At 45.6% G+C, this 13,444-nt stretch overlaps 1 protein-coding gene across 1 annotated transcript in view; it reads right to left on the bottom strand.

Moving 5' to 3' along the window:
- Nucleotides 1–13,444, bottom strand: part of PDIA5 (protein disulfide isomerase family A member 5) — a 129,432-nt gene that overhangs the window by 58,991 nt on the left and 56,997 nt on the right. The window contains 3 exon segments of the mRNA XM_084642897.1: nt 1,094–1,230; nt 11,742–11,813; nt 11,921–12,012. Of these exon segments, the coding sequence (XP_084499023.1) occupies nt 1,094–1,230; nt 11,742–11,813; nt 11,921–12,012 (301 nt within the window).

Below are 13,444 nucleotides of genomic sequence, written 5' to 3'. Positions count from 1 at the left end.
CCAGGAAGGTGCATACGAAGAGACAGGAGCTACGCCATACTGGGCTATACAGATTAAAATCATGATCCTGAATTGCACCCATAAACAAATTGGCAGCCAGGGCAATCTGCATAACAGTAGTGTTATATGCACTGGACGCAGAATGCCACTAAGTAAGCAGGCTACCACATTCTCCACTAGCAGAAGTATCTGGGTGGTCTTCAACTGTGCACCAAGTGATCTACTAAAATAGAGTGCCTCTCAGTAGTTCAACGTGCAGATAACACACAGCATGGAACATCATGGCAAGGCCTGCTCACAGCCTCCGAGACAACCCAAGATGTGCCAATCAAGCACCACCAACCTCAGGAGTCAACTTAAAATGTGCTCCAAATACTCTCTCATGGTCACTTTAGAGCATTCTGCTTGGACGAGTCCATAAAAGGAGCACAAAGGCAATGATCTGAGGCAAGATCCTCCATTTGCCCTACTCAAGATGAAAATTCAAGTAATCCAACCCACCTCAATTTATTTTAAGAAAAATAATTAACATTAAAATACCAACAATGCTACAGCACTTTAGGTTTTCAAAGCCCTTTATCAACACAAACTAACCAGCTGTCACTGGGAAGTACACAACTTCTGTTGTCTCTATTCTGGCAGACTGGGGAAACTGAGGCAGATAGGCACCAGTGACTTGCTCAAGGCTGCAAAGTGAAAAGTTAGAGGCAATGGGATTAGGACTCAGGAATACCTGGCTCTCAGTTACATGCTCAATCCACTAGATCCCCTGCAGTGGAAGTGGGACAAGGCACGGGATGAGCTGAATATGAGGCGACCGCTTTGTAAAATAATGAGTGTCCATAATATTCAACACATTAAGTTTTTCAACTGCAGTAAAAAAAAATAAAATAAAAGTCACCTCCAGCTCCTCACCTGTGTTCTGAACTTATGAACATTTCAAGCCAATTTTCTTTTAGGAGGGTCATTTTAAAAAAATCTGCATCTTGACATTCAGATTGTGTGTGAGAGAGAGACTGAGATGGAACTAACCCTCTTCTTATTTATAAACAGGAATTTGGATCAGACTACAGAATGGAAAATGCAAACTCACATGGTGCGTGGAACATCACTAGTACAGACGAATGCTCCTTTATAAACTTGTCAAAGTCTTCATCCGTCAGATGATAAACAGCATTCTCCTCATCTGCCCAGGGAGTCTCTGGGGCCTGTGGCTGAGGTGGCTGGGGACTATAAAACAAAACATACACAGCTGAGAGGAAGCTCTTCTGTGTTAAATAGCAATCATTTCAGCCAACCAGATTGCAGGAAATCAATCTGATTGTGCAAACACCAACGCATGACACACTAACCCCCCAAATTGAGTTCTGTAATTGGTTCCACTCTGAGCTGATAAGCACTGAAAACTAGATAAGGGGGGGGGAATCCATCATGAGCAGAAGCTCATAAAGACGGTGAAAATAGAAGGGGTAGAGCAGGGAGATAAACAGAAATGCTTTGTTATTTCATTAGAATATAAAATGCACTTTTTTAAACTACTTTTTTAGCCAGCTCAGCAGAATGCTACCTGTTCTCCCAGCATTAGCCCCATTGCAGATGAAAGGAAAGCGGCGAATGTAAAACAGCCAGTCTAACAAAGAGCCTCAGAACACAGGTTGCTGGATTTAGCACTCCTATACAGAGGTAAAGTGATGGGGGTGGTCTCAGGACTTTGTGCCAAGACTCTGTCTCTAGTGATCTATGGGCCCCATCTGAGTAGCTCCCAAATACTTACGGATTTATCCTCAACACCTCTGTGAGATAATACCAGCGCACCTTACAACTGGGCATTTATGCTCTGATTCAGCAAGGGACTCTGACACATATTAACCTCAAATACGTGACAAGTCCCACAGACTTCACTGGGATGCTCATTTGCTTCGAGTTAGGCACATGCCTACGAACTCTGCTTAACCAGAGTCACAGAGACTATGTGACTGCTCAGGGACACACACAAAGCCTATGGTGGAGCTGGGAACTGAATCCACATTTCATGAGTTCCAGTCCAATGCCTCACCCTGGAGATTATCCTTCTTCCCCTCCATAAACGTACACAAGAGATAGAAGGTGGCAGATGGCAGTTTATCATACTGGTGACTACGTCAGCAGGAAGATCCCAATGGAAAAAGGTTAGAAGCTGCTATATGCAAATGAGACAACAATATGGGCATACTCAAAAGAAGACCTGGAGGAAATAGTAAACCAGCAGTGTGACCAGCTAAGCAGTCATGAGATGAAAACCAGCATCATTAAGAGAGAGGGCATGTGGGTCAGTAAATATGCCACTGGAAAACTGGATAAAGAGATTAAAGGAGTACAACTTAATCAGACTCATCAGGTCGAGTGCTTTGGTGGCTGGATTACGGAAGACAGAGAGTTTGAGAGTCTGGTAAGTATCCGAGTCTGTGTTTGTTTGCTTGCTGAGGAAGTATCCGAGCGTGTGTTTGCTGCGGGGGGCAGTGTGAGAGCCTGAGTGAGTGTCTGATTGGCTGCTAGCCTGCAGGGGGCAGGCAGTAGGGTGTCTGTTTGTTTGTGACAGGGAAGCCTGGCTGTTTAAATATAGCCAGAGCTTCGCGAACCAGCTGAGCGGTGGCGAACCAGCTGAGCAGCGGGGACAGCAGAGCAGCTCACAGCAGGAGTTTGCCTGGGAGTTCGCCTGGAGTGAGCCCAGTGAGGCTTACATCTTGCAAACTGCTCTGAGGAAGCTCGTAGTAGGAAGGTGATATGGAAGGGGGGGGTTCAGCTGTTGTGACCTGCACTGGATGTGCCATGTTTGTCTTTCTTCCACAGGACAGAAGCGACTTTGTCTGTACAAAGTGCAAGCTGGTCTCCATATTGGAAGAGAAGATTGAAGGTCTGGAGCAACAGATAACGACCCTGCGTTGCATACGGGAAACTGAGGATTTCCTGGACAAAACTCAGGATAGGCTTCTAGGGGCACAAAGCTCTACAGATATAGAGCAGGTTGCACAGAGGCGCCAAGAGGCCAGTGAAGAAGCTTGGCAACATGTGACCTCCAGAAGAGGTAAGCGGAATGTCCGGGTTCCAGCAACGCAGATACAGGTAACTAACCGCTTTCATGTTCTCTCCACAGGTATCGTTGTGGAGAGTGGACCAGATGATATGTCTGGGGCGAGAAAGCATAAGGAGACTCCGCTGGTTGGAAGGCATGAGATGCGCTGTCCTGAGGTTGGGGGTTCCACGACCACCACTCCCAAGAGGAGAAGGCGGGTGGTGGTGGTCGGGGACTCTCTCCTCCGGGGGACTGAGTCATCTATCTGCCGCCCTGACCGGGAAAACCGAGAAGTCTGCTGCTTGCCAGGGGCTAAGATTCGCGATGTGACGGAGAGACTGCCGAGACTCATCAAGCCCTCGGATCGCTACCCCTTCCTGCTTCTCCACGTGGGCACCAATGATACTGCCAAGAATGACCTTGAGTGGATCACTGCGGACTATGTGGCTCTAGGAAGAAGGATAAAGGAGTTGGAGGCGCAAGTGGTGTTCTCGTCCATCCTCCCTGTGGAAGGAAAAGGCCTAGGTAGGGAGCGTCAAATCGTGGAAGTCAACGAATGGCTACGCAGGTGGTGTCGGAGAGAAGGCTTTGGTTTCTTTGACCATGGGATGGTGTTCCATGAAGGAGGAGTGCTGGGCAGAGACGGGCTCCATCTTACGAAGAGAGGGAAGAGCATCTTTGCCAGCAGGCTGGCTAACCTAGTGAGGAGGGCTTTAAACTAGGTTCACCGGGGGAAGGAGACCAAAGCCCTGAGGTAAGTGGGAAAGCGGGATACCGGGAGGAAGCACAGGCAGGAATGTCTGTGAGGGGAGGGCTCCTGCCTCATACTGGCAATGAGGGGCGATCAACAGGTTATCTCAAGTGCTTATATACAAATGCACAAAGCCTTGGAAACAAGCAGGGAGAACTGGAGGTCCTGGTGATGTCAAAGAACTATGACGTGATCGGAATAACAGAGACTTGGTGGGATAACTCACATGACTGGAGTACTGTCATGGATGGTTATAAACTGTTCAGGAAGGACAGGCAGGGCAGAAAAGGTGGGGGAGTAGCACTGTATGTAAGGGAGCAGTATGACTGCTCAGAGCTCCGGTACGAAACTGCAGAAAAACCTGAGTGTCTCTGGATTAAGTTTAGAAGTGTGTGCAACAAGAGTGATGTAGTGGTGGGAGTCTGCTATAGACCACCGGACCAGGGGGATGAGGTGGATGAGGCTTTCTTCCGGCAGCTCACGGAAGCTACTAGATCGCATGCCCTGATTCTCATGGGTGACTTTAATTTTCCTGATATCTGCTGGGAGAGCAATACAGCGGTGCATAGACAATCCAGGAAGCTTTTGGAAAGCGTAGGGGACAATTTCCTGGCGCAAGTGCTAGAGGAGCCAACTAGGGGGGGCGCTTTTCTTGACCTGCTGCTCACAAACCGGGTAGAATTAGTGGGGGAAGCAAAAGTGGATGGGAATCTGGGAGGCAGTGACCATGAGTTGGTTGAGTTCAGGATCCTGACGCAGGGAAGAAAGGTAAGCAGCAGGATAAGGACCCTGGACTTCAGGAAAGCAGACTTCGACTCCCTCAGGGAACGGATGGCCAGGATCCCCTGGGGGACTAACTTGAAGGGGAAAGGAGTCCAGGAGAGCTGGCTGTATTTCAAGGAATCCCTGTTGAGGTTACAGCGACAAACCATCCCAATGAGTCGAAAGAATAGTAAATATGGCAGGCGACCAGCTTGGCTTAATGGTGAAATCCTAGCGGATCTTAAACATAAAAAAGAAGCTTACAAGAAGTGGAAGGTTGGACATATGACCAGGGAAGAGTATAAAAATATTGCTCGGGCATGTAGGAATGAAATCAGGAGGGCCAAATCGCACCTGGAGCTACAGATAGCGAGAGATGTCAAGAGTAACAAGAAGGGTTTCTTCAGGTATGTTGCCAACAAGAAGAAAGCCAAGGAAAGTGTGGGCCCCTTACTGAATGAAGGAGGCAACCTAGTGACAGAGGATGTGGAAAAAGCTAATGTACTCAATGCTTTTTTTGCCTCTGTTTTCACTAACAAGGTCAGCTCCCAGACTGCTGCGCTGGGCATCACAAAATGCAGAAGAGATGGCCAGCCCTCTGTGGAGATAGAGGCGGTTAGGGACTATTTGAAAAGCTGGACGTGCACAAGTCCATGGGGCCGGACGAGTTGCATCCGAGAGTGCTGAAGGAATTGGCGGCTGTGATTGCAGAGCCACTGGCCATTATCTTTGAAAACTCGTGGCGAACCGGGGAAGTCCCGGATGACTGGAAAAAGGCTAATGTAGTGCCAATCTTTAAAAAAGGGAAGAAGGAAGATCCTGGGAACTACAGGCCAGTCAGCCTCACCTCAGTCCCTGGAAAAATCATGGAGCAGGTCCTCAAAGAATCAATCCTGAAGCACTTGCATGAGAGGAAAGTGATCAGGAACAGCCAGCATGGATTCACCAAGGGAAGGTCATGCCTGACTAATCTAATCGCCTTTTATGATGAGATTACTGGTTCTGTGGATGAAGGGAAAGCAGTGGATGTATTGTTTCTTGACTTTAGCAAAGCTTTTGACACGGTCTCCCATAGTATTCTTGTCAGCAAGTTAAGGAAGTATGGGCTGGATGAATGCACTAGAAGGTGGGTAGAAAGCTGGCTAGATTGTCGGGCTCAACGGGTAGTGATCAATGGCTCCATGTCTAGTTGGCAGCCGGTATCAAGTGGAGTGCCCCAAGGGTCGGTCCTGGGGCCGGTTTTATTCAATATCTTCATAAATGATCTGGAGGATGGTGTGGATTGCACTCTCAGCAAATTTGCGGATGATACTAAACTGGGAGGAGTGGTAGATACGCTGGAGGGGAGGGATAGGATACAGAAGGACCTAGACCAATTGGAAGATTGGGCCAAAAGGAATCTGATGAGGTTCAATAAGGATAAGTGCAGGGTCCTGCACTTAGGACGGAAGAACCCAATGCACAGCTACAGACTAGGGACCGAATGGCTAGGCAGCAGTTCTGCGGAAAAGGACCTAGGGGTGACAGTGGACGAGAAGCTGGATATGAGTCACCAGTGTGCCCTTGTTGCCAAGAAGGCCAATGGCATTTTGGGATGTATAAGTAGGGGCATAGCGAGCAGATCGAGGGACGTGATTGTTCCCCTCTATTCCACATTGGTGAGGCCTCATCTGGAGTACTGTGTCCAGTTTTGGGCCCCACACTTCAAGAAGGATGTGGATAAATTGGAGAGAGTCCAGCGAAGGGCAACAAAAATGATTAGGGGACTGGAACACATGAGTTATGAGGAGAGGCTGAGGGAGCTGGGATTGTTTAGCCTGCAGAAGAGAAGAATGAGGGGGGATTTGATAGCTGCTTTCAACTACCTGAAAGGGGGTTCCAAAGAGGATGGCTCTAGACTGTTCTCAATGGTAGCAGATGACAGAACGAGGAGTAATGGTCTCAAGTTGCAGTGGGGGAGGTTTAGATTGGATATTAGGAAAAACTTTTTCACTAAGAGGGTGGTGAAACACTGGAATGCGTTACCTAGGGAGGTGGTAGAATCTCCTTCCTTAGAGGTTTTTAAGGTCAGGCTTGACAAAGCCCTGGCTGGGATGATTTAACTGGGAATTGGTCCTGCTTTGAGCAGGGGGTTGGACTAGATGACCTTCTGGGGTCCCTTCCAACCCTGATATTCTATGATTCTATGAACGTGAGATACAGTCCAGCCTGGGGAATGCTAGAAGAGCGTGAAATAACATCTCAGGTGTTATGTCTGACTAGCGTATGCCACTGAGACTGAAAGCCCAGCTGCATAGAACGGTGGTGCACTTCACAATGCTGCTGTGGAAGTATAACATTGTATAAGTATAACGTTGTATAAGGGGACATGCTGGATACATTGTATAAGAGAGGGCATGCCAAAATGTGTTACAAAGTATCTGAGGGAGCACACGTAGGGACAGTTAGCTTTTGAATGGAGAAGCAATTAAGATAGAGCCAGCATGTCTAAGAAGCAGGCATCAGAATGGAAGGTGTGAAGGGCAATTAGTTAAGTTAACTGGAAGCTGTTAAAGGAGATTGTTAAGGGTGGCAGGTAATGGAAGATACGTGACTGGTCTCAGGGATCTCGTAGGGTGGTGACTAAAATCTTTTTCTTCTTTTGTCTGTAACTTCTCTGTAACTTGTTCTCCAAAAAACTGTATAAATTAAAAGACACAAGCCCCACTCAGGGGGCTCACTTCTAAATGTATTAGCAGAGCAGCTTTGCTAATAAAACAGAGTGGTCTGATAAATTGTGAGTCTGAGTCAAACTTTGACACTGCGGAAGCATGGGCAGTAAAGAGACAGCAGATGATGGAGTAATGGGAAGAAGGAAAAGTGACAGAAGTTGGAAGATGCAAAGAGCGGTACTAATTTGACATTTATTAAAACGCTGTTGATAATACGGTAGACACAAACACAGGAACATTTGGATCCAGACTTTATTGATGTTATAACCAGCTGAATTAAAAACATGGAACCAAACATCCTTAAAAACTTGAGCAAAGTTCAGATCTGGCTCATCTCTGATGGAAGCAGATTGCTATTTTTGATTAAAATGCATTACTGTTTCAGTTGCCTGGCACATGCAATGGGAAGTGAAGGATATAACTCATTTATCTTGTCTTGCTGTCATTTCTAGACAAAAAGATGGTTTAGTAACAGTAAAAAAGAGACAGACAGAGGTAGTGGATTTTGCCTACATATACGGAGAGGTATGACCCAAGAATACCAAATATTACATAGTAAATTGGGATGCACCATGTCCTTTTTTTGATCCTAGTAGTATCTAAGAACCTCAAATCAAGAATCAGGGCCCAATTGTGTGCAGCACTGTGCAGACAAATGAAGATGACAATGCCTGCCCAGAGAGTTCACAACGTAATTTGTAGAGAGAGCCCAACAGGAGGACAAAACAGACAAAAGGAGAGGCGGTGGGCGAGGAGCTTCAGGTAACCGTAAAACAAAGGGTTTATCAGAAAAACCACTTGCCTAAACAGTGCTAGATGGGAGAGATTTGTGAGGTCCTGGCAGAAGTAGGGTTTAAAGAGGGATTTTTTTTTTTTAAGAGAATCACATGGTGGTTTTAAGAATTTTGATGGGGAGTTTTTGTTCCCCATTAGCGGGCAGAATTTTACCTGCTCTGCGAGAGGATCTGGCAGTTTAATTAATGAAGGCACTAGCTTAGCTTGTCAGCTCTCTGGGACAAAGACTGTCTTGGTGTTCTGTGTTTGTACAGTGCCTAGCAAAATAGGGTCCAAGTTCATGATTGGGGGTCTTAGATGCTGCAATAATAAAAATCATTAGCAATAGCAACGTAAGGAAATAACGAACATAAGGAAAGCAGTGTTGGAGGCCCATATAATCTATTTTAGGACCTAATTAGTAAATTAGGGAGAAGGAGTTCCACATGGCTGGCTCACTTAAAATTCTGTGTGCAAGTTAGTAAGGCTAGATAGCAGCAGAGAAGACACCTCAGTGCTTGGCTGAAATCTCATCTAAGCATCTGGGGCATGTTAAGGGGCAAGGCAAACCTAGTGGCTAAAAACAGTGGATGACAGAAGTCTGGAAGGGTTATCAAGGGCTATTTAAATGAAGAACTAGGGACGAGGGGAGTACTGTAATTCGGCAGTGGAGTGTCTGAGTGGGGCCCAACAGGAGGTAAAAAGAAGCCAGTGAGAGGAGCTAAGAACCTACTAAGACAGTTTGCATCTGGACCAATGCAGCTGAAAAAAGCGGAGCTTAGGAACCGAGTGTTAGAGAGAGAGAAAGAAAGAGGAAGAGATGGATTCAGTAATCAGTTGCGAGGAGTTGGGCCTGATGGTAGTTACTAGGGAGGGGAGCATGAGTGGGCACATCACTGAAGATCATTTATATAATGCCATTAATAAGACAGATGCATTGTATCATCAGAATAGGAAAGGCTGCAGAAGTGCTACAGCACTAGATGTACAGGATAGCATCAAATGTATTAACCATGCAGCGTGCAGGGGGAGACTGTATGACTGCGGTTCCTCTACATCCTCATAAAAATGTCTTAAGGCTCAATGAGACAGCAGTCCACTCTCTCTGGGTGTCTATTAGAAAGATAAGAGAGGTCAAATATCTGCAGATTGATGAGGTAGAAGCCTCCAGAGTAAGAAACTGAAGTCTGGAGTAGGAAAGATGCTGGAATCCTTCAAACTATTAAATCCTATCCTGAAGGAAAACAACTACCCTGGCTGACTCAATCCTTTCCCCCCATGCTTCGTGACCCCAAAAATCAAATTATTGTTTCCCCCCACCAGCATTTAGGACAGGCGACTGAATGGCCAAAAACTGAAAGCAAGTTTTTTGAGAAAAGGGGCGGGGGCAAGGCAACCCCTTGGAGGATATATTTATATTTCACAATTTTATTGATATTTTCTACGGCTCACAAGTCTTTACCGGATTCTCAGTATACTTGATGGCTTGACCTACCACCAGCCACAACTGACATTCTGGTAAGGACACATCCCGGCTGTTCTGCACTGTCAGAATACAGAATGGCCTGTACCAAAGTAGCTCCCTAATGTGAGAGATTCTGTTGCAGTGGCTTTCTTTAACCTCAAACCATCTTATTTCAGAAGTTATACACACAAACACACACACACACCCTCACTCATGCTTGAGGCAACTAAAGCAGGGAAGTTTGGACTCAGGTCTGAGCATTCCCGACATCTGGAGCTAGGATATTAGAACCAAGAGCTGGTGTGGGCACATGTATAGGGTACGCATGTTCACCGATTGCTTCACCCCATTTCTGTTTCATAAAGGAAGCCACTGTCCTCTCTCTCTCCACTTACAGACATAGCCTAAGAAACAGATATTGCAAAGAGCAGGATCAACCTGAGGTGAGTTATTTGCTGAGAGTTTTCAATTACATATGTGCTGTATATTTAAAATACGTATGTCTTGAAGCTGTTTAATTACACTTTTAAGCCCTGGCCATAGCATTTGGCTACTTGTACTGCAGATCGCTCTGTGTAATATGTTGAGCATGTGATAGGCTCAGACTATACACAATTTTAATTGCAACATCAATTACTGGCAAAATCCAAGTGTTTTTAATCTCTACATGTGATTTTTTAAAAATTATATTGATTACAAAAGAGGGGCAAGAAAGCTTCTGCACAGATTGTCTTTTGAGAAACTATTAAGCATGTAGGGAAAATTAAGTGAGGACAAACAGCTGTCTTTAGCCAAAGCCCACAGTGGCTTGTTAACAGACATCATCACTGGAAAGAGCTTGCAGCTGTTCTGCTTTGCTTCCAGTAGCAGTGTTCACGAGTTGTCATGGCACTCATATAAAAGCACTACACATTACAGGGATTATCTGGATGTAATGTGGGCAGACTGAAAAAGCACCAAACGTCTAAGGTTTCACATGTGGTAGCCAGGTGATAACTCACATCCTTCCAGGCCTGAAAGGCATAAAAGGTACAGGTGATGAAGTCATATATCCTTGCTCTAAGGGAGCTGCTGTCTTACTCATTCAATGTTGATGACTTCATGGACTGAAAGAGGCTTACAGACCAAAGCCAAACTTCTCTTTGATTCACACGGTAGGGCTCAAGCCAACCTCAGCGTCCTACGCTCCCTAATGCAGATTTCCCATTGATGTGAATCGGCATGCTGCCAAGGCTCCGTTCTGCGGTACCAGTGTAGCGAAGTATCAGCAAGTCCAGGCCAAATGGCCTACTGCTGTGAATGCCCCAAGGTCCCCACACCTCAAGTGTAGCGAACAGATGAAGGGGAGCGAACGAAGAGGGAGGCGAAGATTTTCTATTCAGGAATCGACCAAGATTTGGAAAATATGGTGCTGGAGAACATACTGGATGAGGGAAGGCAAAGGGAAAAGTGCTGACTGTCTCAAATTTTGATAAAATCCATGGGCTAGGTCCTCAGCTGCTGTAAACTGGCGTTCTAGTCTGTTCTATGTAGGTTCTTGTGTCTTCCTCATCACCACAGTATCTGTGCGATGTCCAGTAGCTCCACAATCACTGAAGCTACGCCAACATACACTAGCTGAAGATCTAGCCAAAACGTGTGTTTAAAAAATTTATAGTGACTCAACTATGCTTCCCACAAAGCTCCAACAAGCCAAAAAATATTTAGCATGATATAAGCACTGCCACTAGCAAGGCAGAAAACCCAATATCCATCATAGGGATCATGGCCTCATTTTTCAAAAGTGACTAGTGATTTGGGGTGCCTTGACTTTTGGTGACCAACAGGAGACACCTTAAAGGGGCCCGTCGTTTTCAAAAGTGCTGAGGCACCCAGCTTCTGAAAATCAGGCCCCTTAAAAAGGTGTCTCAAGTTGGTCACTAAAAATGGAAACATCCAAAATACTTGAAAATTTAGGCTCACATTTTCAACTGGAATTGAAACCCAAAGATCAGCACACCTTTTTGTCTGCAGCAGATAGGCCACAGACAACCTCATACTAGCAACACACTGCAACTGTAAAATACAAGGCATGCATGCTGAAAACAAACATGAATCAGAGTTAACCTGTAACAGTTCAGTCAACATCAGTGGTGTGGTTTTATTCGGTCTTTGGAGAGGAGGAAGTGTGGGAGGGAGGAAGGGGACTGGATTGTTTTGTACCGTACATAAAGTTCAATGCCTTACTTTTGCAGCCACTCTGCTATATCCTTTGCAGTAGCCCCATAGTTCTCATAGTGGAACAGGAACTTTCCTTTCCTATTAATGCAACAAAATGTGATTTAGTCCCTGTGCTGGAAAATAAGGAGGAACATGAAATTATGATTTAACATATGATTTCTAAAGAAGAAGTAAAAAGGACTGACTCAAAGTAGCAGATGGTAGGGTATCCTCGGACATTGTATTCTTCCTTTATCTTTTCAAATTCAGCTGAGTGGACGTTCATCCCTGCAAGTACCTGCAAGATCAGATCAGAACAGAACCATCTCCTTCCTTAGAGGTTTTTAAGGTCAGGCTTGACAAAGCCCTGGCTGGGATGATTTAACTGGGAATTGGTCCTGCTTCGAGCAGGGGGTTGGACTAGATGACCTTCTGGGGTCCCTTCCAACCCTGATATTCTATGATTCTATTTGTTTCTTTGCCCTCCTGCTATTCCCAATAATACAGGACATCACTGCAAATTCAAAACAAGAAACAAACTGCCCAGACTAACAGTCCTGGACAGATTTTGATTGTGCTCATTTTACTGCAAAGCCACAGAGACATCACTGAAGTCAGTGGAATTACTCTGGTTTTGCTTTGATGGACGAGAGATCAGAGCCTGCCTACTATATACAGCTTGTAAAGAAACATTCCAGTTAGCTTATTGCTTTTCCTTGTTTTCTGCTACAATTACTCATATTTATATGCACCATCTAATAGAAGTACCCAAAGGGGACTTGTTCTATAGAATTACTGATGCCATCTCCGTATATTTACATTTCAAGTGGCAGGATGAACAGGTTTATTCTGTTTCTTAAGTACTAAAGCTCAGGAAGCATGCAGACATTAGCTAGGATACAAGCAGTTCTAGCCCCACGTCTTTGGCTTCCACTTGGGCAGCCAGTTTAAAGTCTCACCTAAAGGCCAGAAAACCCAATTGCTTGAGCAGTGGCTTTGTCATTTAAAAAGGCACTCGGGGAAGGGGGCGGGGGGTGTATAAATCAACATTGCTGCAATTTAAAAATAGAGCTCACTTTCATTTTATGCAACAGGAAAGGAGTCCTTCCTCAGAGGCTTCCAGAAATGGGTTTCGGCTCTGAGCTGCATGAATCTCTTTAAACAAACAAAGCCACCCTCATCCATCCTCACTTTGAATCACAGAAACATAGGGCTGGGAGGGACCACAAGAGGTCATCTAGTCCAGCCCCCTGTGCTGAGGCTGGAGTAAGTATACATCCATTATAACCAATGCCTGGCAAGGGGATGGCCTGCCTTTTGATACCAAGTATCCATGATGTATAGAAACAACTCACAGTGCTTACATGCTTCATAAATGTGAACTCAGCCTCACAATCCCCCTGTGAGGCAGGTGAGCATGATACCCATTCTACAGATGGGGAAACTTAGGCACAGAGACACCAGTGAGTCAGTGACAAAAAATGGACACTAGGACTCAGGAGTTCCTGGCTCACAATTCTGTGCCCTAACCAACAGGCCATACTACCCCTCATGTACTTTCAAAACACGGGAGAGTAGTGGATGGGACTGACTATGCATTTCTGTGGGTATGGGACTTACACAGAGGTCACCTCACAACTTGGAGGTACAATTCCAAGATTTACTCCATTTTAATGGCATTGACGGTTTAAATCATTTTAGCACCAGGGGCTTAATCCAAACCCCTCTGA

This window comes from Lepidochelys olivacea, assembly GCF_965140295.1.
Source record: "Lepidochelys olivacea isolate rLepOli2 genome assembly, chromosome: 11".
Classification (NCBI taxonomy): domain Eukaryota; kingdom Metazoa; phylum Chordata; order Testudines; family Cheloniidae; genus Lepidochelys; species Lepidochelys olivacea.
The sequence above is the reverse complement of the archived record's forward strand: the minus strand, read 5'-3'. Positions and strand labels throughout refer to the sequence as shown.